At 55.4% G+C, this 25,803-nt stretch overlaps 4 protein-coding genes across 6 annotated transcripts; 3 read left to right on the top strand and 1 right to left on the bottom strand.

Moving 5' to 3' along the window:
- The first annotated feature begins 800 nt into the window (after positions 1 to 800).
- On the top strand, positions 801 to 12,607 carry LOC122370214 (cytosolic carboxypeptidase 2-like). The gene is made up of 14 exons (XM_043345628.1): positions 801 to 973; positions 1,391 to 1,543; positions 1,909 to 2,156; positions 2,460 to 2,609; positions 2,963 to 3,107; positions 4,013 to 4,123; positions 6,357 to 6,467; positions 7,479 to 7,648; positions 8,079 to 8,238; positions 8,587 to 8,814; positions 9,516 to 9,621; positions 10,122 to 10,338; positions 10,689 to 10,978; positions 12,302 to 12,607. Exons 1-11 carry the CDS (start codon positions 872 to 874, stop codon positions 9,558 to 9,560), a joined length of 1,623 nt encoding a protein of 540 aa, XP_043201563.1. The 5' UTR covers positions 801 to 871; the 3' UTR covers positions 9,561 to 9,621; positions 10,122 to 10,338; positions 10,689 to 10,978; positions 12,302 to 12,607.
- Positions 9,560 to 12,671, top strand: LOC122370215 (translation initiation factor IF-2-like). Its single transcript, XM_043345629.1, has 4 exons — positions 9,560 to 9,621; positions 10,122 to 10,338; positions 10,689 to 10,978; positions 12,302 to 12,671. Exons 1-4 carry the CDS (start codon positions 9,560 to 9,562, stop codon positions 12,669 to 12,671), a joined length of 939 nt encoding a protein of 312 aa, XP_043201564.1.
- A 210-nt stretch (positions 12,672 to 12,881) lies between these two features.
- LOC122370218 (exonuclease 1-like) lies at positions 12,882 to 18,567 on the bottom strand. 2 transcript variants are annotated; one of them, XM_043345633.1, is made up of 3 exons: positions 18,500 to 18,567; positions 15,521 to 16,307; positions 12,882 to 15,152 (listed from the first exon to the last, which is right to left on the bottom strand). In XM_043345633.1, the coding sequence occupies exons 2-3, from the start codon at positions 15,953 to 15,955 to the stop codon at positions 13,392 to 13,394; spliced, it is 2,196 nt and encodes a 731-aa protein (XP_043201568.1). In that variant the 5' UTR covers positions 15,956 to 16,307; positions 18,500 to 18,567; the 3' UTR covers positions 12,882 to 13,391. The 2 variants fall into 2 exon arrangements, with proteins under 2 accessions (XP_043201568.1, XP_043201569.1); XM_043345634.1 differs by having other exon boundaries at positions 18,495 to 18,565.
- Positions 18,568 to 19,686: 1,119 nt separating this feature from the next.
- On the top strand, positions 19,687 to 25,447 carry LOC122370217 (transcription initiation factor TFIID subunit 4-like). Of its 2 annotated transcripts, XM_043345631.1 has the most exons (7): positions 19,687 to 19,759; positions 20,115 to 20,337; positions 20,791 to 20,938; positions 21,192 to 21,862; positions 22,206 to 22,333; positions 23,055 to 23,133; positions 24,634 to 25,447. In XM_043345631.1, exons 1-7 carry the CDS (start codon positions 19,752 to 19,754, stop codon positions 24,808 to 24,810), a joined length of 1,434 nt encoding a protein of 477 aa, XP_043201566.1. In that variant the 5' UTR covers positions 19,687 to 19,751; the 3' UTR covers positions 24,811 to 25,447. The 2 variants fall into 2 exon arrangements, with proteins under 2 accessions (XP_043201566.1, XP_043201567.1); XM_043345632.1 differs by lacking the exon at positions 23,055 to 23,133 and having other exon boundaries at positions 24,634 to 25,439.
- Positions 25,448 to 25,803: the final 356 nt, after the last annotated feature.

Consider the following 25,803-nt stretch of genomic DNA (forward strand, 5'->3'; position numbering starts at 1 on the left):
CCTGGCACGCCAGCGCACCGCGCGCCGCAGGTATGCACGGTAGTCGGGGAGGGTAGTCAGACGTGCTTATTTGCATGTGGTTGAGTGGATGTTATCTGCCTGGTGTGGCTTATTCGTTACTTTATGGCTGTATCTTGTAAGAAATGATGAGATGTGTGGAATATGGATGGATGGGAGAGGTTTTTTATACGGTAGTCCGTTATATGTCCTTCAGTCCTTTCACCGCAGCTGTACTGACTAGTGAGTATAGCGATCGCACAGCAGTGTTAGCGTCTATGAATTCACCAGTACTTACACTGACTGCGTTATCAGTCGCGTCGCGCGCCCTCCACGCACGCTGTCCCGCCTGGCCGCCAGTGCCGGGTGTTGTACTGTTGATCTTGTTGTGAGCAGCTATGAATGTGTGACGAGCCTTCCATCAGATAACACGGCCGTATCCATCCCACCCTGTCACTCACCAGTACGTGTGCGTGGCTAACGCGAAAAACTAAACCACGGACCAATAGGAAGCAGTGTCAGGTCGTGTTGCACTCATCCATCAGCATATGATTTGTATTTTGCAGTTGCTGCGTGTTAGATTAGTTTTGAAGCGTTATCCTCACGTTCTTCCTTAATTTCATACTGTAAGTGGCAAGTGCTTCACCTGAGCTGTTTTTTTTTTCTGCGTCTGCCGAGGTGTTTTCTGTTTCGTCTGAGCTATTCTCGGTGTTTGTATCATTTTCTGTGTCTGCTGACCATGACTGTTGTTTGACGTCACTGGCCCATCAGAAGAAGAGGCCGCACCACTCTGCTGACCTGTCATCTGTCTGTTTTACGTCACGGCCCGTCAGACGGGGAATCCGGCGCGCTGCTCTGTCACGGCCTGGACGACATGACGTCCCGCGGACTGCGGCCCGGCCGGACCCGGGAGACGGCCAGCGGCGGCCGGGACGCGCCCAAGTACCTGCCGCCCCGCTGGCCTTCCGAATGTCAGGTGAGACGATTTGTTTGTTTGTTTTGTTGGGTTAGGCCCTTTCGGTCCAATTAGACCGGTGAGACGACAGGACGGGCTCAGTCGCTCTGAATGCCAGGTCAGACAGCAGGGACCGGCTCAGGTACTCCGAGTGGCTTGTAGACGGGCGAGACGAGCTGAGACCCGGTGTCACCCACCCCGGGGATAGTCGTCAGAAAAACAAAATATCAGTGTAGTTCTGAGTATCAACTATGCTCGTAGCTTGTCTAACCCGCTTTTAGGAAATGTCACCACTTAGGTATGTTAACTTCAGTATCGCTAAGAGTGATAGCCGTCAATGTGGCCGCACTCAGTGCCATGGCCGGAGATACGGCTGAATGTGACCCGATGGTGCTGTGACAGTCAGCGGTGTGACCCCACGGTGCCGTCCGCCGTCAGGTGGTCTGCGAGGCGTTCCGCCACCTCAGCGAGAGCCCCTCGGAGCGCGAGCAGTACTACGTGGCCAAGGGCGACGAGCCGACGCCGCCGCCGGTCGGCCACGAGCTCGGCAGGGTGGTGTTCCAGTACAGACCCGACGAGACCAGTCGTGCCGTACGTGAGCGGTGGGACCCGGGGCACGGGAAGTGGAGTTAGGTCGAACTCACGAGGTGTTCATTCTCCTGCTAGACGTGACTGTCATTCCCGTTCCAGTGATAACTATGAAGTTAAGGGCTTTTGCAGCGCTGCTGTTTTTCTTGGAAGTTTGCTGGCTCAGATGATTTCTGTCAAGCGGCTTAGTGAATTTCAAAACTGAACGGTATTTCAAGGATAGCAGCGCTGCGACGTCACACTGCTGCATACCAACTGTGCCGTGTATCGGTCAGCTCACGCCCTGCGTGCCGGCCTCGCTGTCTGTCCCCGTCCAGTTCAGACCCGCCCACCCAGGGGGTGTGTGACCCCACTGTCCCTCTGTCCAGTTCAGCAGATCGTGTCCGGAGCGCCTGCTAGACCCGTCGGCCGCCGAGGACGACCCCTCCTCGCCGGCCGACGAGCCCGACAGCGTGCTCCAGTTCGAGTCGCGCTTCGAGTCCGGAAACCTGCAGGAGGCCGTCCACGTCTCCGGCAACTACTACGAGCTGCGCATGCGCAATGACCTCTACACGGAGCGGCACACGCAGTGGTTCTACTTCCGCATACGCAACACGCGCGCCGGCGAACTCTATAGGTAGGCATGAGGTCTGTGGATGGGCGGAGGGAGCTCTATAGGTCACTTATGAGGTCTTTGAGAGGGCGAATCTGGAGTCTATAGGCGTTCTTTATCTGTATAGGCTAGGTGTTCTTACCTCGTAACACGTATAGTAGTTGTTAACGGTAGCTGATTCTGAAATTCCCAGTGTTTTAGAACATCGGAAACGACCTAAGGTTAAAACGGTTAAAACATGCCCCTTGCCCTCCCTCCAGCGTATTTAACCGTCACCCTATGACCGTCACTATCTTAGCCGATCCTGACCTGTCGTTTCTCGGTCAGGTTTTCGGTGACGAACTTCTCGCGCTGTTGGACGCTCTACACCTCCGGTCAGCAGCCACTGATGTACTCGGTGGCGGCCGCTCAACGAACTGGCACCGGGTGGCGCAGGGTGGGCGACCAGCTGGCCTACTACCCGTGCCAGATCACCAGGTCAGCACCTACTGCCCCTGGCAGGTCACCGGGTCAGCACAGTTGCCGGGCTCGGCTGCTCCGAGCCCGTGTGCGTTGACGCATGCTCAGACTGTGAGCTGAATGTGTGCTGTGGACTTTTGGTCTGCATTATTTAATTGAATGGGCTACTTGAATCATGATTCGTTAGCTTAGCGTGCGTATTCGGATGGTCGTGTCGCATTTACTATTAATATTTGGGAGCTGTAAAGTCCCTCTACAACTTACCGTGAAACTGAAACACCGAACACGAGAAGGGCAAAGCCGCGCCCATCGTTTCATTAGGAGCCTTATTAAGTAGTTGCCGTTACCCAAGCGTGCTCTGCGGCCGGCAGGAGTGTGGACGGTCAGGAGACGACCGAGCAGTCGTACGTGTTGTCGTTCACGCTGGAGTTTCCGTACGACAACGACACGGTGTTTCTGGCCAGCGGGCTGCCGTACACCTTCTCGGCGCTGCAGGACCACCTCCGGCAGATGCAGGTCAGTCACAGACAGACAGACAGACAGACAGACAGACAGACAGACAGACAGACAGACAGACGAACAGACACCGGACCACCTCCGGCTGATGCAGGTCAGTCATTGAGAAACAAACAAACGTGCAGACAAATGACAAAACAAACAAAGGTCAGCTCCGGACCACCTGCGGTAGATACAGGTCGGTTGTGGGACGGTCTACGGCCCACCGGTCAGCCTCGGCCAGTCGCTGGTCGTAGGACGTGTCATCGGTTAGCCCCCATCAGTCGCGCGTCATAGGCCATGCCAGTGGTTAGCCCCGGTCAGTGTTGGCTTTAGGATGGGCTATTGGTCACTGGTCGTCCTCCATCAGTCGCACATCATAGGACGCGTCAGTGGTCAGTTTCGTCGTCAGAGCATGCCGACTACATTAGGTGCCGTCTAGCAGAATGCAGACGTTGACGGAAGCGATGTCGTTGCAGTTTCATTACTAACAATCCTGCCGCTAGATGGCAGCAGGGTTCAGCGCCTGAAACTATGCTGTGCCGCATTGCTCGTGCCTCGTCATCAAACACAGCGGGTCCGCCGAATCGCCAAACGACCGAATGCCAGACAAGCTGGGGCGGTTTAGACAATAATGCGTTGATGATTTCATTAAAAGTGTGTGGTCGGATTATGGATACCAGTATAGAATACACCACGCAATGCCTCTGTGCTTGGAATCACGCGCTCACTGTCATACTATTGTGCATTTGTATTCACTAAGATCACGAATTAGTCAGTATCCATACTATCAGCCCAGGTGTCATTTCATTGGCTGTGCTCTACCTAACCCTGTCTCGTTCAGTATATTCCCCGTGCGGTGACCTTGGATTGACAGTGTGCCCTCCTCGCCTGACCTATCTCTGGCTCGTGTTCTCGTGTTTCAGTCGGACCCGTACATCTCCAGTATCTGCCACCAGCGCGTGTTGTGCCGCTCGCTGGCCGGAAACCCCGTCTTCCTGCTCACCATCACATCACCCGACCCGCCGGCCACAAAGGTAGGTAACTGTGTACGACCGCCGGCCGTACAGGCAGGTGCGAGCCGCCGACCCGCCGGCTACGAAGGTAGGTAACTGTGTACGACCGCCGGCCGTACAGGCAGGTGCGAGCCGCCGACCCGCCGGCCACAAAGGTAGGTGACTGTGTACGACCGCCGGCCGTACAGGCAGGTGCGAGCCGCCGACCCGCCGGCCACAAAGGTAGGTAACTGTGTACGACCGCCGGCCGTACAGGCAGGTACAAGCCGCCGACCTGCCGGCCTCAAAGGTAGGTTTGCGGACCCGTCAGCTTTCTGACAGCACACACTCGGTCATCGAGATACTTGATACTTCGCGATGTCTCGGGACTTTTGCGCTAAGTAGTTAACTGAATGTTGTTACTTACATACAACACAAATGTAAATCATTAGTATTTTTGTGACCTCCCATAAATAACTTTGTGACGAAGACAAAATCTACTACGGTCCATTACTATTATGGTTACATTAGGTACTTCTATGTGGACACGTTATAACCTGTGGATGATGGCCACGGATTGCGGTGTAGGTCATATGCCGTACGCGATATGCATCATGCATGTGACTCGCGTGTCCTTTACGGACCGGCGTTAGCGTTTCCATAAAGCACGTCTGCGGCACGCCATTTCCGACAGGACTGTCCACACACAAATCACAGCGTGACTTTGAGCGCCGCACGCCGACCCATGCAGTTAGCGGGGCCAGCGGTGGACCGGGCGGCGCGGCAGGAGGTCGGATCGGGCAGGGCAGAGGCTTGGTCTGCAGACAACGCTTCAGACAGTAACTTCTCATATGTCGTGTTGGTTTCGCTGTACTTGTCACGGGCGTCCGGCTGCGGGTCACAGCGGTACCCCGTACCGCCGTACCGAGGCCGACTCACTCGGCCCGGCCGCCACTGTCCGGCCGTGGTGGCTGAGGAGGTCGGCGGCGGACATTGGGGGGAGGGGGAAGATGTGGGAAGAGTCCGACCGCGGCCATTAAGGAAGTCGGCGGCGTCGCTCGTTTCCGTGTCCGGCCGCCCCTTTGCGCGCCGTTCGCTCTGGAGTGCGGTGAGAGCGCGCACGGGGCTCTCGGAGGTCGGTTTGGTCGATGTCGGCCCCGTGTCGCTCCCCGCCGCCGACTCGCGGTGTATTTCCGATCATTGACCAAACTGGGACCGGTAATTGGCATCCGGGCCGGGCCGAGCCGCCGAACCCGTCTGACTCCCCGAGAGGGAGAGACGCCAGCAAACAGGGGCCGTGCGTGACGGCGGCGGCGATTACAGGAGCTCCGGGAAACGGGTCGGAGGGCAACGCTATTTGGGGATAGACTACGATATTTTAGGCCGTTGATGAGTCCGCGACCACAGCCATAATAAGATAATCACGTGTGCTCGTCTGATTTGTGGAGGGATTAGTGATTTGGATGTCTTATGAGGCTTTTGGGAAATGTGCAGTCCGGAAGACGCATAATGCATATAAAATTGACATTAACGATAATGAAAGCTTCAAATAAGGTTCTAAACTGGAAAGAACTTTGCAAAGTTAGAAAAGAAAGAGCATAGTAACTAGAAAAGTAATTTGTAACCATAGATAAATAAGAAGTAAAAATTAGCCATACAACTAACCATGGTTTGTGGTGTAATCCCAGTGTTTTAGTTTGACGCACGTTCTCTGCATTTCGACCATCTAGTTTAGACTAGGCCACTAATGGGAAAATGTCCACTATTATCCAAATGCCAAGAACCTCGGTTCTATTTGCTATGATTCAGGCTAAAGACCGCCGCCCATGTGGCAGACATTCACAGAAGGTTAGGTTCTGTCAGGCTGCTGTGTGTTAGTGGTGTAATCTTCTGTATCCATGTGCTTTACGACCGCTGTCCCATAGCCTTGATAGCCACCAGACGTCACCGTGGCCTGTGTCTACTGTCTACCTAACTGATCGACATGTCTTTCCTGTAAGTCTTTGGTGAGTGACCTGCTACTTTCCTGTATCTAGCCGACACGTGCTGCAGAGACACATAGATCACAATCACATACCGTCAGACCAGAATTATTAGTATGTACCAGTAGGTAGGCTATCTGTTCTGTCCTCGGGTGATTGTTGTTAGAGCGACCGTTAGCTGACATGTCCTCACTAAGAGCATTGCGAGTACTAACACCTACATGTTAAAACGTGCATACATTACTTACTGGCGGTTTGTCGTGACCGGCTGTGTTCGTTTTGCCCAATTGCAGAGTCGGAGGGCGGTGGTGCTGACAGCCAGAATCCACCCCGCCGAGACGCAGGCCTCCTGGATGATGCGCGGCATCCTCAGCTTCCTCACGTCCAGGAACAGAGTGGCAGAGGTCAGTGACCTGGCAAAGGTCAGTGACCCAACAGAGGTCAGTGACCCGGTGGCTCACAGTGACCTTATCAGGTGACTCATGGCCAGTGAAGCCTGCGCTTTCTACTTATCTGGCGCTGGCGTGACGGCTTAGCCTTAGCGCTCAGGAGGCGTCGCAACTGGTTTAATGTGTCCGGCTGAGTGCCCTGTGCCGGTCGGTACTGCGGACGCTGTCCATTCGCTGCCCTTTGTTGTCCAGTGGGTGTCGTTAGCTGTCATGGTGCAAATGCACGGCCCCGCCCTCGGCCGTCCTACCAGAACCGTGCAAGAAGTGCATCAGAGCTGGACAGTACCATTGTGGGCTGACATGGCCTAACTCGCGATATGGCCGTGCCAGGCACCGATTCAGACCGCCTTATTGAGACGGTCACCACCATTTCCGGCGATCGTGATAGCGCTCCTTTTTGCAGCCGGACGCAAAGTAACAAAACATAACCGGGCCGAACTTGGACACCAATGATTAGCCTTGGAAGTTCACCGGCCGTGCTGACCGACCTTTTCTTGCCGTGACCTGACCCCGGCGTTCTTAGTGGGCGGATTGGTTACGGACCAGTCAGCGATGGCGCGGATCCATATATCGCCGATAGGAGGCGCTCAGGGAGTCGGACAGTCAATGTCAGCTCTGCTAGCCCTTTGACAATGGATTGGTCATAACTCTTTGCGTATCCCGTTTATCAGTTTGATACTTCCTAGCTTAGAAACTAGGCCGGGTACCATGACCATCGCGTAGCGCCGATGGTCGTTGACTGTCTGTCACCTACCCGTGTTGAATATCTTCGCTGTGACACGAACTGATTTCGTGCCGACCTGTGACCTCTTTGACTAGCTGACCTCGTCGTGACACGAGCTGGCCTCGCTGCTACATGGACTGACCTGACCTTGCTGTAGCACGGGCCAACCCCACACTGACCCTTGACCCCGCTGTGACCCGGACTTACCCCCCCCCCTCTGACCCTGCCCCGCCCGTCGCCAGCTGCTGCGCCAGCGGTTCGTGTTCAAGATCGTGCCGATGCTGAACCCCGACGGCGTGATCGTGGGCAACTCGCGCTGCTCACTGGCCGGCCGCGACATGAACCGCCAGTTCAAACACACCCACCGCGACCTGTACCCGGCCGTCTGGCACGTCAAGCTGCTCGTCAGGAGGTGGGTGAGGGTGCTGTGAGGCACGTCAAGCTACTCGTCAGAAGGTGAGGTTTGTTTTCTGTGGCACATCCAGCTGCCTGTAGGAGGTGGAGAGGGTTTCCTCTTGGGCGCTCATGACTGTCGATTGATCGAAGTGTCCATTCGTGTGTTCGGTGAGGTGTGAAGTGTACACTGTACTTGACTGCACGTTAGAGTACCCCATATTTAAATTCATTACCTCTAATCAGATCTATCGGAGTTAACGCTGATTCAGGACTTTTTAAAGTGTTCCCGACTGTTCATAGCATGAATGATATCTCTTATACGGATTCGTTTTATAATTGCTTGCCTAACATTACATTTTTTGTTTGTCTTATTCCGACTCATTCTGTGTAAAGTTCCCCATAAGAGTGTCTAACCACTAAGCTGTCGGCATTCCGCACTGTCTCAGGCTGATGGAGGAGGCCGGTGTGACCGTGTACTGTGACTTCCACGGCCACTCGCGGCGCCAGAACGCCTTCATCTACGGCTGCGAGAACCGGCGCAACTCGAGTCGCTACCTCACCGAAAAGGTGTTCCCATTCCTGCTCGACCGGGTCGCCAAAAACCTGGTCAGTGACGCGAGGTGAACGCTGGTGTGTGTTTGATTCGGACCTTTACAATAGTATGGAAGTTGTTTTGTCGTGGTTGATGAATCCTGACAAATTAAGAGGTCTGCAGCGGAGCGAGTCATGACCAGGGTTTTACGATAGAAGCGTGCAGTGCTTGTTAACGCTTAGTAGGTTGGGAAAACAAGGGAGGTTTTAGTATTTACTCTGTTATTTTTTATCACGAAATATCTGCACATTTGAAAATAGCCGCGTATTTTCAACGTACTTATATCACCAAGGGAATGCAAAAAGCATCGACTAGAATCAAAGTGTGACCGAGTGAGGTGTTGACCTCGTTTGTCGTTGCAGTTCGACTTTGACAGCTGCCAGTTCAGCGTGCACAAGTCGAAGGAGGGCACCGGCCGGGTGGTGATGTGGTCAATGGGCATCACCAACGCCTACACGCTGGAGGCCAGCTCTGCGGGCTCGAGTCTGCGCGCGCGCGCCGGCACCCACTACCGCGCGCACGACTACGAGCTTATCGGACAGCGCTTCTGCGAGACGCTGCTCGACTACGTGGATACCTCACCGGTTAAGGTGGGTGTGGGGGAGGGGACAGGGGAGGGGAGGAGGCGTGAGTGCAGGGAGAGCGGACGTAAAGAGGACGGTGAGCTAAGGGGATGGTAGGGGGTGGGGTGGGTGGAATGGGGGCAGAGTAAGGAGAGGACAGTGAACGGGATGCGGGAGAGTGCAGTGGTGGGTAAGACGTGCTGCTGAGCTGCGTGGACACATCACCGCATGAGCAAGTACTAAGCCGTAATCGCCACGCCATATGTGGAAGGCTTTTGGTGTCAATACATACATACATACATACATACATACCGTCAAGGAGAATGCGAGGTCTCTAGGGGACCGGTGTAAATAATGGCATAACATTTGGTGCGATGATTTCGTTTGCCGCCGTAGTACCGGTTTGCCATTATATTATTGTGTTTTGACATTGAATGGAATGCAATGCTAAACTCTTTCTCCTTTTACATTTTCCTCGTCTGGACGATGACTTTTCTGTAAGTACTTGCTCATGCTGTCGAATGAATGTGTTTCAATATAATTGTACTTAAATACTAACGAAACAATGTTTTGAAAGCTGATCACCTTTCACTGCTGAAAGCTGATCTCTAAAATAAGTGAACCCTATTCCATGTCTCATCTCGTTTACTAGTTTCCTTGTTATGCAGTGTCAGACCTAGCTCCCGGGCAGGGTTGTCACGTGACCGTTACCCCCGGCGGTCCCGCAGACGCGGCGTGTGTCACGTGCCAGGAGCGTGTCCGTGAGCGAGTGATGGACACGCTGCGGGAGCAGTATGGGTACACGGACCCGGCCGACGGCAGCGACTCGTCCAGGTGGGTGCCGACCGGCGGGTGGTCCGCGACAACCCGACACGGGATAGTGAGCTCAGCAGTCTCTGATCCTGCTGTACCAGTTGTACCACGGACCCGGCCGACCGGCGGCTAGTCCGCGACCCCGACACTCGGCATAGCTGCCCGACTGGCGACAGCCCGCCACCCTCAGGAACGGCCCTCGCGGCTCCGGACCCTGCTGATCCTCGAAAACCCGACCTGCAATACCCGACAGAGCTGTTGTGCCGCAGGGTGATTAGACGCCATTCACTTATGGGTCCGAGCTCTCTTGGTTCTTTCCCATCGTGCCCACTGCCCAGGAAGCTCGAATCACTAAATTGTCCATGTGCAATGCAGTCTATGTGCGGTCCATATGTCCACATGCAATTTGTTCTTAGGCCTAGACTAGTGTTGTCCCTCAACGACCCGACCGGCACGGAGTGCAGCTCTGCTGGCGACCTCTCGCTGTTCCTTGATGTTACGCCCCGCTGTTGCCGTTTCAGTGCGGAGGATTCGGACGAGGCGGGCTCCAGCTCCAAGACGAGGAAAGCCAGCAAGAAGTGGCGCAGCAAGAAGTTCCAGTCGCTGCTCTCATGGAAGAAGCGTGAGAAGCCGCAGCAGACGCTGACCAAGATCACGCTGCGCCCGCCGAGCGAGCGGAGTCTGGTCGGCGGGGACCGGGGCGGCTGCTCCCCGCCGGCGCCGCGGCTCGTGCTCCAGGTGGGTCGAGGTTCCACTGATTGAGTGCTGATTTGGGAACAGGGCTGCGACTTGACTTTGGCTTTTTGCGTTACATTACGTGAAAAACATCGAAACATCTCGTTGGAGGGATGTCAATTGTCAATTCGACCCCACTTTCATGTTTCTGTATTTTACGTCGTGAATTTGGTGTCAAAAATTGTATGAGGCACTTGCCTGAACGTTTTCGGTCAAGGTTGATAATGTTATGATATACCGCCCTTTCGCTTTTTGCTTCTGATATCTGTCATCAGGTAACCATTTTGACGTAAAGACGGACCCTTTGTTTCACCGTCCTAAATTCCCTCTCACACTGTTGTCCGTGCCTCCAGGTGCGGGAGGCGTGCTCGGCCGCCGGCCGGCCGGTCCAGACGCCGTCCGGGCCGGCGGCCCGCAGTCCCGTGTCGGCCCGGGCCGCCAGTCTGACCCCGCTGTCCGTCTCCCCCGCCGTGTCACCGACCGTCCGGCCGACTCCGTCCGGCGGGCGGCCCGGCTCGGTGCGGCTGGGACAGGGCGCCGCCGCCGCCGCCCCGGCCTCGCCCGGCAGGTCGCCGCTGCTGGCGCCGCCACCGCCGCCCTGCCGGCCCCGCTCTCTCAGCCTGCAGCCCGACAGCGCGCACAGGTAACCAGCCAGACAGCGGCTATGCCATGTAACCAGCCCGACAGCGCGCACAGGTAACCAGTCACAGGCTGCAGCGGCCGGAGCAAGGTGCTCATGTGGTCTGCTGTTAGGGTAGCAGTGCTGGGTACTCAGATTGTTTGGGAAGGAAATCGCTTGTGGTTTTGGAGAAACCGTTTGTTTCTTTCTGCGAGTTGACGAATTGTACGTGATTCAGTACTTGTTTTTTCAGTTGTGCTCGCTCCCCAATCGATCACTGGCCCGGATCAACCCTCCTCTGACTCGATCTTGATGCCCGCCGTGTCCCTAACCTGGCCTCCCTACGGGCCTGGTTGTGTCGCCCGCCCTGCCTTTGACCTGGTCTCCGTAGTCCCTATGGACCTGGCTGTGCCGCCCTCTCCACTGCGACCTGATCTTGATACCCTCTCCCTCCAACGTAGCCTCCGTACGGACCTGGCCCTGCTGCTCGCCCTCCCCCTAACCTGTCTGTGAACTGTGAAGCCACCTCTCCCTCTGACCTGTCCGTGTTGCCAGCTCTCCCTCTGACCTGTCTGTGTTGCCAGCTCTCCCTCTGACCTGTCTGTGTTGCCAGCTCTCCCCCTGTGACCTGTCTGTGTTGCCAGCTCTCCCCTGACCTGTCTGTATTGCCAGCTCTCCCTCTGACCTGTCTGTGAAGCCAGCTCTCCCTCTGACCTGTCTGTGTTGCCAGCTCTCCCCCTGACCTGTCTGTGTTGCCAGCTCTCCCTATGAGTTATGACCCTGCTGTGTTGCCAGCTCTCCCTCTGACCTGTCTGTGTTGCCAGCTCTCCTCCTGACCTATCTGCGAAGCCAGCTCTCCCTCTGATCCGTCTGTGAAGCCAGCTCTCCCTCTGTCCTGTCTGTGTTGCCAGCTCTCCCCCTGACCTATCTGTGTTGCCAGCTCTCCCTCTGATCCGTCTGTGAAGCCAGCTCTCCCCCTGTGACCTGTCTGTGTTGCCAGCTCTACCCCTGACCTATATGTGTTGCCAGCTCTCCCTCTGACCTGTCTGTGAAGCCAGCTCTCCCCCTGACCTGTCTGTGTTGCCAGCTCTCCCTCTGACCTGCTGTGTTGCCAGCTCTCCCTGTGCCCCTCCTGTGTTGCCAGCTCTCCCTCTGACCTGTCTGTGTTGCCAGCTCTCCCTCTGACCTGTGTTGCCAGCTCTCCCTCTGACCTGTGTTGCCAGCTCTCCCTCTGACCTGGCCCTGCTGTGTTGCCAGCTCTCTGCTCTGACTAGTCTTTGAAACCCGCTCTCCCTCTGACCTGGCCCTGATACCCACTGTCCTTCTGACCCGGCTGTGCCCCGGCAGGTGTCCGTCGGGCGGTTCCCGCCTGGCCCCCGGCCCGCAGCGCCTCTCCCTGCGGCTGTGCGTGTCGCCGTCCCAGCGCCCGCCGCCGCCCGGCCGCGGTCAGCTGCCCAACTCGTCCCTGCGGCTCAGCCAGCCGGCCGGCCGCGCGCTCAGAGCTCCCGACGTCACTGAGCCGCCCGACGTCAGCGCGCCCGCCGACAGTGACGTCACCGAGTGTGACGCCACCAGCCGGGAGGCGGCCGCGCTGCGGGGACTGAAACTGAGCGAGGACCTCCCTAAACAGAGCGGTGTCGGGGGCACCGTGAAGAAGAAAAAGATGAAAGCGAAGAAGGGAAGAAAGGTCAAGGTAAAGCCGAAAGTATCGAAGTGAAGGAGGCTGGAACCGTAGGACTAGGTTCTGTAACAGTCGTGTCTGGTTTTTAAAGGTCCGACTAGTCATAGAGATGTGCATTGTGTAACTCGACGATTTCTGCCACTATTTGCTATGATTTTATAAGTCGTTTTAACAGTGAATCAATGGAATAAATCGAGTTGCAGCATCATTTATGCAGTTTACATACTACTCACACAAATGAGAGAATACGCGCTGTCGTTTTATTTCACGCAGCGTTCGGGTACGTCCACAAATCAACAAGATTTGTGCGAGCCAGGATAGAGATACTGACGCTTTTAACAACACTTGGCCTTCAACGCCATTACATTACAAACGAATGGTACACACTTCCCGGTCCTGATGATATCTTACAACCAAGCGAGGTGTCAAGTTTGTCATATTATTTCACATGGACGTACACGTTAAAACACGATACAAACAGGCAATTGCACCCGCATGACACGCAGCAAACATGCAAAGCCCTGGTCAGATCGAGTCGGACGTTCGGCACAAAAAAAAAAACACGGGGAACTGGAGCGGCGCATTTCATCGGGAGCGCTGCTCCGGCCCGGCCACAGCCACCATGGTCCCTCTTTGTACATACGAATAGCAGAGCACCGAGCAACTGCGAGGAGTTGGCCAGTCGACACCATAACTCCCCTACGGGCGCTAAAACGACGATGGCCAATTATGAAACAGTCACTTCCACCGCCCCTCTCACTTTTTCCACTGAGCCACCTCAGGTTTCCGATAGCCGAACATCTGTTTGAGGTTGAGCTGTCTGGCGGCGGGCGGTTTGGCCAGTCCCACCTTCCGGCAGGGGGCGGCGGCCGGCGTCCCGACCGGCGCCCCCCGGCCGGCGCTCGGCCCGGGTCGCACCCCGAACAGGGCGGCGGCCGGCGGCGAGCGGCCCAGATAGCGTTTGGCCGCGGCCGGCGCCGCCTTCTCGGGACTGTTCTCCTTGCCCGGGGAGCGCGGCGTGGCGGTGACGGCCGGCGCCGCTCGCAGCCCGTCCACCTCACTGTCCCACACGGTCATAGCGTGCTTCGGGTCGAACACAGAGCTCATCTTGTACCAGCTGTCCGCGGACGACCTCGCCGGCGGCGGCGGCGCGGGAATCGCCGGCAGGGCCGGAGGGGGAGAGGACGCCGCAGACTTACCCGCGGCGGACGGCTCGAGCCGGGCCCGTTTGGGCGACCGCTCCAGAGCGGCGGCCGACTCCTGGCGGCGTTTGAGAAACTCCTCCATACTTTGAACGACTGGGGCACGCTGCGGGGGCTGCGCGGCGGGAGACGGCGCGGTGAAGTACTTGCTGGTGACGGGTTTGGCGGGCGCGTCGCCTGCCGAGAGTTGGCGTTTGGCGGACGCCTCCAGCCGCTCCCGCAGCGGGCCGCGCACACGGAATGGGTTCCGCAGCCGCTGACCGATCTCCGGCGACTGATCGGTGTCCGCGGCGGGCGCACCGTCACCAGTCGCCGACACCACAGTCGGCTCGGGGTTCCGCTCGCCGGCCGGGCCCTCCTCGGAGGCCGGCTGGGTCAGCGCCGGCTCGGCGTCCGTCGCCCCGCTGGCGTACCCGCTGGACTGCTGCGACTCGGTCTCGGCGGCGGCGGGCGGCGCGTACAGCGCCATCAGACTGGTCTCGGCGCGCCGGCGCTCCTCCTCGTCGGGTTTCTGCTCGACCACGGCGGCGGCAGCCTTCTGCAGCGTCTCCAGCACCGAGAGGCGCGCCACCTTGCCGGCGGTGCCCGGCCGAGTCACCCCGCCGCCGCCCCCGCCCCCACTGCCGGCCGGCCACGAGCGCCGCGACGGCACAAAGTCGCGCGCCCAGATGCTCTTGTGCGGCGCGTGCGCGGGCATGGCGCCGGGCCGGTCCGGGTTCCAGGTGTCCACCGTGGCGCCCGTGTTGATGTCCGTGTTGCCCAGCGCCGCCTGGAAGGCGGCTGCGTCGTCCATGGGCGCGCCGGCGAACGGATAGTCGGCCGCCGAGCGTCCCGGCGGGTAGGGTGTCAGCGGCACGAGGCGCCGGGCGCGCGGGTCGAACACCAGCTGGTAGAGGAAGGTCTCCTCGGCGCGCAGCACGCCGGCCCGGTACTCTGGCGTCACCGGCAGCGAGCGCACGCCCAGGTACGACGCCAGCTTGGCCAGCACGGCGGCCGAGTCGACGGCGCCGGCGGCGCGAACCAGCAGTTTGGACGCCTTGCCCAGGCCGACGCCGGGCAGCGAGGCCTGGTAGTCACACCCGGAGATAATACACGCCAGTCGCAGCCGCTCCAGCGAGAACTTGTCGGCCGAGGCGCCGAGCGAGAGCGGCAGCGCGGTCGCCTCGACCAGCTGTCCGTTGCCGGCGGCGTCCATTTTGAACAGGATCAGCGGACAGCCGAACAGCACCAGGTCTGAGTCCTCGGTGATGATCAGGTCGGCCAGTCCGTTCCGCGCCAGGAACGCCAGCTGGGCGTCAGCCTCGTAGGGCGCCACCTGACGGACGGCGAGGGAAGCACCGTCAGTAACGCCGCCGGAAAACGGATAACTGCTCTGTATTTAACATAGAGCCGATTACAATAATTACAATCATTGTAAATTACAAAGATGGCGATTTTGTCATCGATGATAAATATGATCGGCAAAGGTTTAACTGCTACATATCAATTATATCCTACTTAGTGAGTTACGCAATACGCAGGTAACTAACTATCATCTACCAGCACTGCACCACCATAACTATCAGACTGACTTCAATATTTCACCACTTAAATGCAACCTACAGGAGCAGGATGTGAACATGACCATTTCCCACGCTGTACACATCCGAGACCGAGCACGCCTCCGACGCTGCCGTCACTCACCACACAGTCGACGCCGCGCGCGCGGCACGCCTTGATGAGCTCGCGCGCCATCGCCGGCGTCACGTCCACACAGCGCTGGAAGCACTCGCGCGCCTCGCGGTCCCTGCCGGCGCGCAGGTGGTCGGCGGCCAGGGCGCGGTACTTTTTACGGCCCTCGCGCCGCTTGGCCTCCGTGTCGGCCTTGCTGGGCAGGTTCCGGCCGTCGAACACTAGCACCGGCTTCAGGCCGTGCGCCAGCAGCATGTTGACGTACTTGAGGCAGTAGTGGACGTACACGTCGGTGGGCTCGCCGCGCACCAGCCGGTCGGCGCAGGCAAACGCGCCCTTGTGCAACCACGAGTAGGCGTCCACGGCCGCCGTGCCGCCGGAGAACTCTCGCACGCTGGCCGGCCGGGTGGACTTCTTGAGGAACGGCAGCAGGCCGGTGATTCCCATGGTGGGGCGGGGTGGGGTGGATGGTGGCGGCTGGTGGTGGAGGGGGTCTGAGGTAGGTGGCCAAAATGGAGCTAAAAGGGGACAGTCATGCAGAAGTTCATCAGTCCAGTGGTGGTGTATTGTTCTGTATGTACTATGTAGGTATAGGGTCTCACTGTTCAGAGTTTCAAATCTTGAAAAGGTTGGCTTGCATCACAAAGAACCTTGATATTTGATTCAGGCACTAAAACAGTGTATAGAATGAAGAATGTTTCTGTGTTGAGGTATTTCGTGCAACGTTCCCTTAAATGTTCATATTTTCAGTGGCAAAGGTAGAACTGCAGCTAACTTCTTCATATGCTCAATGCATTGTCTGAAACAAAGAAAGGAGAGATGTTAGCTCATGCCAGTGCCACAGATTCACAAAATTCGCCCTGACTCACTCACTCATATTGACAGTTACATAATCCTTTACATATTCCTTCCCTATTTAACACAAAATATAGGTACCTATGCTTGCCCTTCACCCGGGTGGGGGGGGGGGGCGTTTTTGGCCACGCCAGTTTTTGCGTGTGTAGGTGCAGACTACAGACTACAGAAAACCGCGGCGCGCAAACTTGGTGTTTGAGGGTGTATTCGGCCAAAAGAAAAACATTTTAATTTTCTCCCATTGGCTTTGACAGGAGGTCACAAAATTCACCCGACATTAACCCGCGCCCGGCTGGGGGTCCTGGATTTCCACGCCCTGCTGGGGGGAGGGGTTTGAACACCCTCCCCTTTTAACTCGGCTCCTGGGCCACGTAGCGATACGCGGAAGGCGGCGTTCGAAAGAGCGTAAAAAATAATGAGGAAATCACTTCGATCATTTTTTGGTCAGGTCAAAGGTCAGGTCACCAGAGGTCATTGAAGGCAAAATTTCGCCGATTTCCAGGTCGAATGTCGACAATTTCCAAGAAGCCAACGCATAACTCGGGAACCAATAGAGCTACAGCGCCGCGGAAAAGCGCATTCGATAGCCCTATTAACGCCCTTTCTGAGTAATTTTCTCAGATTTGACCTAACGTCAACGGTTTTGCCTCCAGGGGGCAAAAACTGCAAAAACAGCCGATTTTTTTCGGAAACAGTTTTTCTGCAATAACTTTTGACCCAAGCCTTAAACGAGCTTACTTTTACCGGCATCGTGTTCCTCTCGTCAAGACGCATCGAATGAACTACAACTTGACCTTGAAAGGTCAACTTGAAAATTTGACCTCAGGTCAAGGTCATGACCTGACCGGAAAGGGTCATGTTGCATATCAGTCGATCCGTATCGTCGAGCTGAACACATCTAAGGCGTTTTCATCGCTCTAGCATGCCTCTATCAAAAGTTATTTGCGAAAAACTGTTAGATACCATTCGTGACCTAAGATGACCTCAGGGCATAAACAGGGGTCACGGACACCATTTTCATGTTCAGTGTGTCTAAACCACTTGTAATTCAGTGTTTGGGAGTGTTTATAATATCTTTCGTCCATAAGAGGCGCATTTCAATTCAGTGTCCCAAAATCATATTTTTGCTTGGTTGTCAGAGGGGAAAACTGCTGACCAAAAAAAGGATGAGAGTGAGAAATTGTCGGTCAGGTAAGGCCCAAAAAGAGTGGGAAAATGATCAAAAACATTAATCTATCTACAATTGTGACAGATGCAAAACAACCATTCACGCAATTGCTCCTTCTCGGTGGAATTGGAAGTGGAAAATTGGGCTTGAAAACTGGAGATGAGAGTGGAAAATGATTTTCATTTGGACATTGTTTCCCACCCACATCTACAAATTTTGGGTCACTGTTTCAATTTTCTCCCATTGACTTATAATGAAGAGGTCGCAAAATTGACCTGACCTTAGGTCATCGATATCAAAATTATGAGATATAAATTTTGTACATGCTATTGCTCTTAGCATTGGCATGAAAGTGATGTCGCTCGGTTCAGAAAGAGCCAAAACTAATATCTACCAAATTTCACCGAAAAAAACAATATTGCGGCAATCGTGCGCCAGAATTGCCCCTTACGTCAGCAGTACGACATCATCACATTACGTCAGCTCGCGCAATTTGATAGCAGCGTGCTGCTATCACCGGTGAAACAGGGGCCAGGGCCCTGGAGGCTAAATCTGGAACAGTGCCCTTAAACCAAATCCGAGAACAATACTTAGAAAGGCCTTTGAAAGAGCTATTGAATGCACTTTTCCATGGCGTTGTTCTCTAGTGGTTCCCAACTTATTTGCCGCTTTGTAAAAAGTTGTCAGAATCGGGATCAAGTAGGTCTTTGCAAAAACTTCTTTTCCTGACCTCCAGTGACCTAAGCGATGACCTGATCCAAAAATGACCCATATAATTCTGAAACATCTTATAGCGAGCGATTTATTGCTTTTTACCGCGTTATCCTTTGTCTTGCTTGCTTACTTCAACTTTGGCGTGCCCCCCCCCCCCCTCACCATGGCGAAGTCAAAGTCATGACTGAGACACCCACCCGGGCGCGGGTTAATTGGCCTATAAATGCATTATATAATCTGAGCAGGTACCGCACTTGAATCGCACAAAATTCGAAATTCTTTAATTTCGAATTTATATCCGCAATCACTCATCCGTTAACTTGTTAGCGCGCCAAAATATTCGTCTCAGAGAAACCAGAAATGCCGTGCTTGTTTTTTTTTAGCAGCAGTCATGTAGCGCGAAAATTATAAAGCGCTTCTGAGGTTTCATTGAAAGTCGTTAGGGAAATACTATGTGATTTAAGTAAGTTTAAAATTTATGAAAGTTTTATTACTCACTTTTCACTCTGAAATTAATTCCTTTGCAGTTTCCTGTCACTGGCTTCCCTTTTCTCCCGTATATCTATGTTTTTGCCATTGAGACTTCCTAAATAAGTCTTCATGAAGACGACTGTATAATAATTTTCCCTAGCTATAGCGATTTATGGTCTGCCAAAAAAGTCTGTCATGTCGCATGAGCGAGCATGTTTACCGGTTTACTCAATTTACTGAGTCGCCTGAACGTCCTGAGCCTAGCGGTTACGATAGTTTTATAATAAATTATTTTTTATATCTTTTAGTTAGATGCAAAACGTGGAAATTGATTTACTCAAATAATTTTTATATTATTAAAATGAAATTATCAGACAAAATACTATCTTTGTTACTCAGTTTTTATTCGTTGAAAACGTGCTGTCTGCTATTTATCGCGCTAAATTTGAGTCGCAATGAATCTAGTCACAGGGCGTTGCGTATCGAAAGTCGAAACCTATAAGCTCATTAGCTTGCTCATTAGTCATAATCAGTGTAACCACTAACCAGTCATAACCTGAACGGTAGTTGCCGCCGTGTTACATACATTTTATTTTCAAAGGAGCTGTTGTTAGACACCAAGTAGACCTAGACGTAGACACTGAGACTAGTTCGTGCCGTTTTTCTTCACTTATTGCTATCCGTTTTTACTGCGTCAGCTTACCTTGACTTGGACCGCTTTGACTTACCTGAACTATCCGTAATATATGGAATATGTGTATACGTATTATTATTTTTACCTCATAAGAAATTAATTAAACACAACAAAACCAAAAAGTATCGTCCGCACTCTGCATTCTGCAGCTTGCACCTGCTCCACGACTCCAGCGGCAAACCAACACGGCATGTGTCCGTTCAGTGTGTCAGGTTTTAATTTTCGTATGCAGATAAGCATTGAACATAGCATCATTGACCGGAAGAACGTCTTTCGCCCCCTTTCCCCACAGGCTGCTCACTTAAATTTTGGTAATTGGTACTCGAAAAGAACATTTTGAAATGGCAAGGTGGGTACATTATTTTGATTTATGGAACTACTGATACGACCATTCAAACTTGGTTAATCTCCTCTTATGGTATATGTGACTCATAAGTCATAATCGAATCAGTCACTGGACATTGGCAAGAAATAGGAAAATGAAGTCGGCTCTAGTCTGCAATCTGCATCCATATTCCATACGGCTCCGGGCTCCTTTGATTGTTATTGCAGTTGATTAATCGAACATTATACATTCGTTCTGCAAAATACCTGTATTCAAACGATATGTTCGTTTTTTCCGCTGACCGGAAGCGGGGTCACCAATGGTGTTGCTGAGCCGTGCAGGCCTCGGTTGGTGAGCTGGTGTCGGTGTTCTGTTACAGCGTGTCCGGCTCGTCGAGAGGTCGGCGGTCGGCGGCGTCCGTCCCCCGGGCCGGCGGCGGCGCCTCCCTCCACCCCGCCGGAGGACGAGGCTCCCTCCACCCCGCCGGGGGACGAGGCTCCCTCCACCCCGCCGGGGGACGAGGGTCTCTCCACCCGGCCGGGGAGCGCGCCCTCTCCGCCAAACTGCGCCAGTCGGACGCCAGGTGGCGCGCCAGCATACAGGTGGGAATAGGCGCCAGCATACAGGTGATTCATTGGTGATTAATAGCTTTTCTGCCGAGTTTCGCGATTTTCTACCGGTCCCTTGAGTACCATTGATGAAAACTCTGATATAAAGGGAGGCGATATTAAGAGGCAGACCATTGGCCGGAGACCGGTACCGCGGTATTCAATGGCCGCTGTTCTGCCCAGGCGGACGCACCTGCCCCCCGCTGTAGTTCCCAGACCTCACCTGCGGCCGCCGCTGTATCTCCACGGCCGGCGAACCTCCTGCCCTCTGCTGTACACGCTGGCTGACAGCGAGCCCCGGTGTCCACACTGCTCTGACACGGGGTGCGGTGCCCGGCCTCCTCTCTGGGTGACACGGGCCCGCCGCTCTGTGCCTCCCCCACCCCATCCTGACACGGGGGCCTGCCGCGTTCCCCACCCTCTGACACGGTGTGCCGTGTCGGTCAGGCGTGCTACACGCTGCTGCGGCCGGTGCTGCAGTCGCGCCAGCCGAGCCTGACGCGCTGGTCCAAGCCGCTCACCCTGGAGGCCACCCGGCAGCACGTGCTGGAGCTGGAGCGGGCGCTTGGCATGCTGCTCGACATGAAAAACAACGGTACGACGTCGCCTGTTCGCCGAACAATGCCTCGGAGGGTACTCGTACCTGTCATATACATATGTCTGAATGCTGATCTTGAATCGCAGCTGTGGGCTATTGCCTATATTATATGACTGACTAACTCAGTCATGCGCCCCCTGACCGCGCCTCGTGGCCGCTGACCGCGCCCCGTGCCGTTGCTGCCACCGCTGTGAGTGTGACCGCTGCTGGCGCCCTGTGACCGCGCTGACCTGCCCTGTCCTGTCGGCAGTGATCCAGTCGCTGTTTGACGGCATGCCTCCACCGCCGCGGCTCACCGTGCAGCAGTACAAGACGCTGTTCCGCGGCCTGTACCCGCTGGACGCGCCTGTCGCGGAGGTGTACGGCCGGGCCGTCTGCGGCTGCGCGCGCCCGCCGGCCGCCGACGGCAGCCCGGACTCGCCCCAGACGACGACGGCCGGCGGCACACCCACGGAGGCCCAGCTAGCGGAGCTGGCCAGCCTGCTGCACGACGCCTACGACGCCACCGACAGCCCGGCGACCGCGGCGGCGCCGGGCGCAGCGGCCGAGTCGACGACGTCCGAACCGCTGCAGGAGGCCGACATGGCGGCGGCCGCTCCGCTGCAGGAGGCCGAGTCGACGGCCGCACCGCCGCAGGAGGCGGCTACTTCTGCCGCGGCGCCGTCCGGGCCCGGCGGGGACTCTGGGCCCAGCGGGGACTCTGGGCCCGGGCCCGATATGCCGATACTGGTCGGAGTGGAGGATGGCGGAAACAAAGGGCCCACGGCAGGAGGAGACTCGGAGACAGCAGGAGACTCGGAGACGGCCGGAGGAGACTCGGAGACGGCCGGAGGAGACTCCGGCGCCGGGACGTCCGCCGGGGACGCCGCGTCCCTTCCGGACGTCGAAGAGAACCTCAGTCTGGAGCTGCCCAGTCTGGAGGTACGAAATACGAGAACCCTCACTTGGGGTGGGGGTGGGGGGGGGGGGCACAGGGGATTCACGATTCTGTCGCCGGTGTAACCCCACACACGGAGTTTGAAGATCAAAGTACGAGGGGGGGAGGGGACTTGAGCATGCTCTTTGTGGGCATGCACCATTCGTATAAGTCATTTGACGGCTTTAAATGTTTGTCGTTAAGACGGTTAGTTCACAGTTCACACTTCACATTTGTGCCTTCCATTCCACGTCTGTGCCGTCCATATCACATAACTATTGTCCACATCACGTCTTTGCCGTCCATATTACGCATGTACCGCCCACGTCTCTTGTGTGCCTTTGGCAGCTGTCGAGCGGATGGGTGGACTGCGCTACTGCGTCGGAGTCGCGACCGTCCGCCTGGCAGGAGCTGGAGCGGGCCGCCCTCTCCCTGTCGGCGCCGGCCGAGCTGGACCAGTTCACCAGGATTCAGAGGTGGGTTCCCGGTACACTCGACCAGTTCACTAGGATCCATATGTGGGTACACGGGACACCGGGCTGGGCCGGACTAGTTGACCCAGAATTCAGAGTTGGGGACACGGGCTGGCCCTGTCACTGCGTGACACGAGCCGGCGATGCTGGGGAGGGGCTCGGCCTGGCCCTGCGGCGGGACTGGGGGAGGGGGGCTCGGCCTGGCCCTGCAGCAGGGCTGGCGTGGAACACGGACTGACGCTGCCACAGACATGACCGTACTATCTCCCCGAACACGATGTAGAAGCGTTTTGCAACGATGCTCATCGCATGCATAATGCATATACCTATGTGGGCGTCCTCTTGCTCACATGCTCGCATTTAAATCACACTGCAGACGTGGCTTATTATGCATACAAGCAAGTGTTACTTTGTAACAATAACCACTCATTTAATTAATTGGTAACGTTTATAACCGGCGCCCTAGATATTTTATGGGATAGGGGCTTTATGTGCAACACTGTAGAGCATAGTTAGGGTAGATGCGCATAGACGCACCTGAAAACTGATACTTCTATCTGAGTTGATGCTGTACTTACGAGGATTCCGAGATCCCTGTGGAAATGCTGCCCCTGCCGCCGGCTATATTGGTCCGGTGCTGGCTGACACCGGGCGGTCGATCTCAGCCAGCCACGCTATCGGCGGCTGAAGCCATTACCACCCACCCTGTCCTGTGCGTCCTCAGATCCTGCTGGGACCTGGACAGCAGCGTGACCTCCGACCCGGCGCCGCCCGAGTCGCACCTCTCTCCCTTCTCACCGGAGGTACCTACGGCAGGGGGCCTCCTCTATCCGTTCTTCCCCACAAAAGTACGGCAGATAATAGCCGTTTTCACAACGGGCTATCCGGCGAATGCACCTGATTTGACCAGATCTGCACCTAATTTCTTTCACAGTTAATATCTTCATTTGATGAATTTATTTCAGTGTTTTAATCGATGATGCTCTCTGATCATATGACAAAGCAGGCAATCAGCAATTAGTGCAACCCTAGCTGATAGCTGCTAAGAGACACACTGAACCTGATTTGACCAATTCTGCATCTTATCTGTACCAGATGTGCACCAAATGTGTACCAGATGGCCGCCGTGAAAACGGCTAATATCTCCCCACCTATTGGGTTCTATCACACAGAGGTAGGGCAGCCATTTCTCCCCACCTATGCATGTCCGCAATCCCGTGATAAAATACATTTGTGGTAAGCTGGTCACCATAGGTATCTTACGATACCTATCAATTTTACCTGGAAGGCAAGACAGTCGTTTCGTTCTATCTCTCCCTTCTCCTGAGGTATTCCGCAGCCGTTTCATTCAGTTCAGCAGTCCCCGGGATAACGCTTACTCACGCCGCTTCTGACGGTACTGATCTGACACGTTTTGGCATTTTTGTTACGGCAGCATAACGGTATCTACAACCGACCAGTCTTTTTGTGAATGTACAGGCTAGATTGTCTACCGGTGCGTGTTAAAATTGACCGTCGTTGCTAGCTGACCGAATAATTGTAAATAATCATGTGAACATGAATTAACATTGCAAACAATATCCATAGTTTTACGTAGTTCGACCTATTTTTCATCTATCCTTTCACGGCGCGCTCTAAAGCCGCTTATTTAGATGTCACTTGGAACTGGTGGCGCATTAGCTATTCGGCCCGGGTCGTCCGTCAGCGGCCGGCACGCTGTAATGAGGGGCGCTGTTCGCTGTCGGACACGGGTCAGCAGCCGGCGCTGTTTATGAGACACCTGTGAGCGATGGAGCCGCCCTGAAAGGAAGTACGACATAACGGCGGGAGGAGAAGGCGCCTTATTGCCGACAGACACTGCCTACCGCCGGTGTATTGCGGCGCAGGTGTCTGCGGCGGTGTCTTATGGCGCAGCTGTGTGCGGCGGTGTCTTATGGCGCAGCTGTTGCGGTGATGTCTTACGGCGCTGTCTGCGGCGGTGTTTTTTGGCTCTGATGACACTGTCTTTCACTGTTGCAATGTTGTCTGGCATTGACTATTGTCTAAAGCACTCTGGACCTCTGGTAAGCGCTATCCGGCTCTGTCTATTTGCTATCGCTCTATGCTCTCTGGTGCCGGTTCCCTGGCTCCGTCTGTTGTCTAGCGCTATCCATGTTCCACATATACCTCTGGTGACGCTGTCTGTCGCTCTCTGCTGTCTGATAGCTGTGTCTGTCGCTCTGTCTGCTGCTCTCTCCGTTCTGTCGCTCTGCCGTGTGCCCGGTCCGGGGCGCTCACGCGGCCCGCTCTGGCTGTCCCCTTAGATGGCTCTACCCGCCTTCTGCAGCACCCCCGACGAAGCTGACGTCGCCGCCGACGGAGCCGGGGCCACCCCGCCGCCCGGCGCCGGCACCGCCAAGAGAGCCGGCAGCTCGGCGGCCGCGGCCGGCCGGCGCGCCGCCGACCGGTGCCGCCGCGCGCTGGCCCTGGGCGGTCACTGAGCGGCAGCGCCGGGCGGTCACTGAACACCCTCCCGGCGCTGGGCGGCCACTGAGTGCCCTCCTGGCGAGCTGAGCCTTGGCCACTGAGTGCCGTCCGGCCTCCTACCGCCGCTCAGCGCTAGCTGCCGCCACCTTCGAGACAGTGACGCCACAGCTCAGCAAGCTGTGCTCAGGAAGTTTCTCAGGATAGAAACTTGTCGGCGTGAAGCCGATCACTTTAGTCGTGATTCGGATCAACCGATGACAGTTCGAAGACACGGGCTTTCAAGATTTGATAAGCAGACTTTAGCTCCTCTTATGCTTCGGCAATAAGCGTGCGAGATGTGATTTTGGACTTGACAGTATTTTACTTGTGTCATATATTCGGCCTTGTCATATATTTGTCGCTATCATTTCATCGACATGTTCTTACAGATAAGTAAAAGGCTCCTAATTTTAGCACATACCTTGTTCAAAATGTTTCATTTGTGTGTCACGGCTACCAGTGAGCTGCTCATCGTCATGCATTATTGCTCGTTTTTAACCGTGAGTGCTTGACACCCCATTTCTTACCCGCCTCTCACATTATCACCATAAGCATGATCATTGAATTATCTTTTCAGTCTCCATTAACCAATACACCCATCCGCACAGCTGCGAAGTGTTTGGTGATGCAGCTGGCATTCGGCGTTTGGTAAACCGCAGCGTTTGGTGACCTCAGAGCCGTCGAGTGTTGGTGACCTTAGATCCTTTTCATTCCCATTGTATAATGCGTAGCGTATAAAGATCCTTTGTCCCGTTCAGTCGGCTGTTGGACTGAGTTCCTGGAAAGTGCACTTGTTATTCAGTAAGCATAAGTTGTATTTTGTCATATCGCTAACCATCGAGCCTTGGATATATTTTACTTCTAAAGTAGGCACATGTTTCACAACATCTCAACGGTGGGACCTGGGACACTGAATCATGGACGTCAAGACATACCGATATTTGGACGACGGCCTGTTGTCACAGCTC

The sequence above is a fragment of the Amphibalanus amphitrite genome, unplaced genomic scaffold (genome assembly GCF_019059575.1).
Source record: "Amphibalanus amphitrite isolate SeventyFive unplaced genomic scaffold, NRLGWU_Aamphi_draft 001109F_arrow, whole genome shotgun sequence".
In the NCBI taxonomy this organism is placed as follows: Eukaryota; Metazoa; Arthropoda; class Thecostraca; order Balanomorpha; family Balanidae; genus Amphibalanus; species Amphibalanus amphitrite.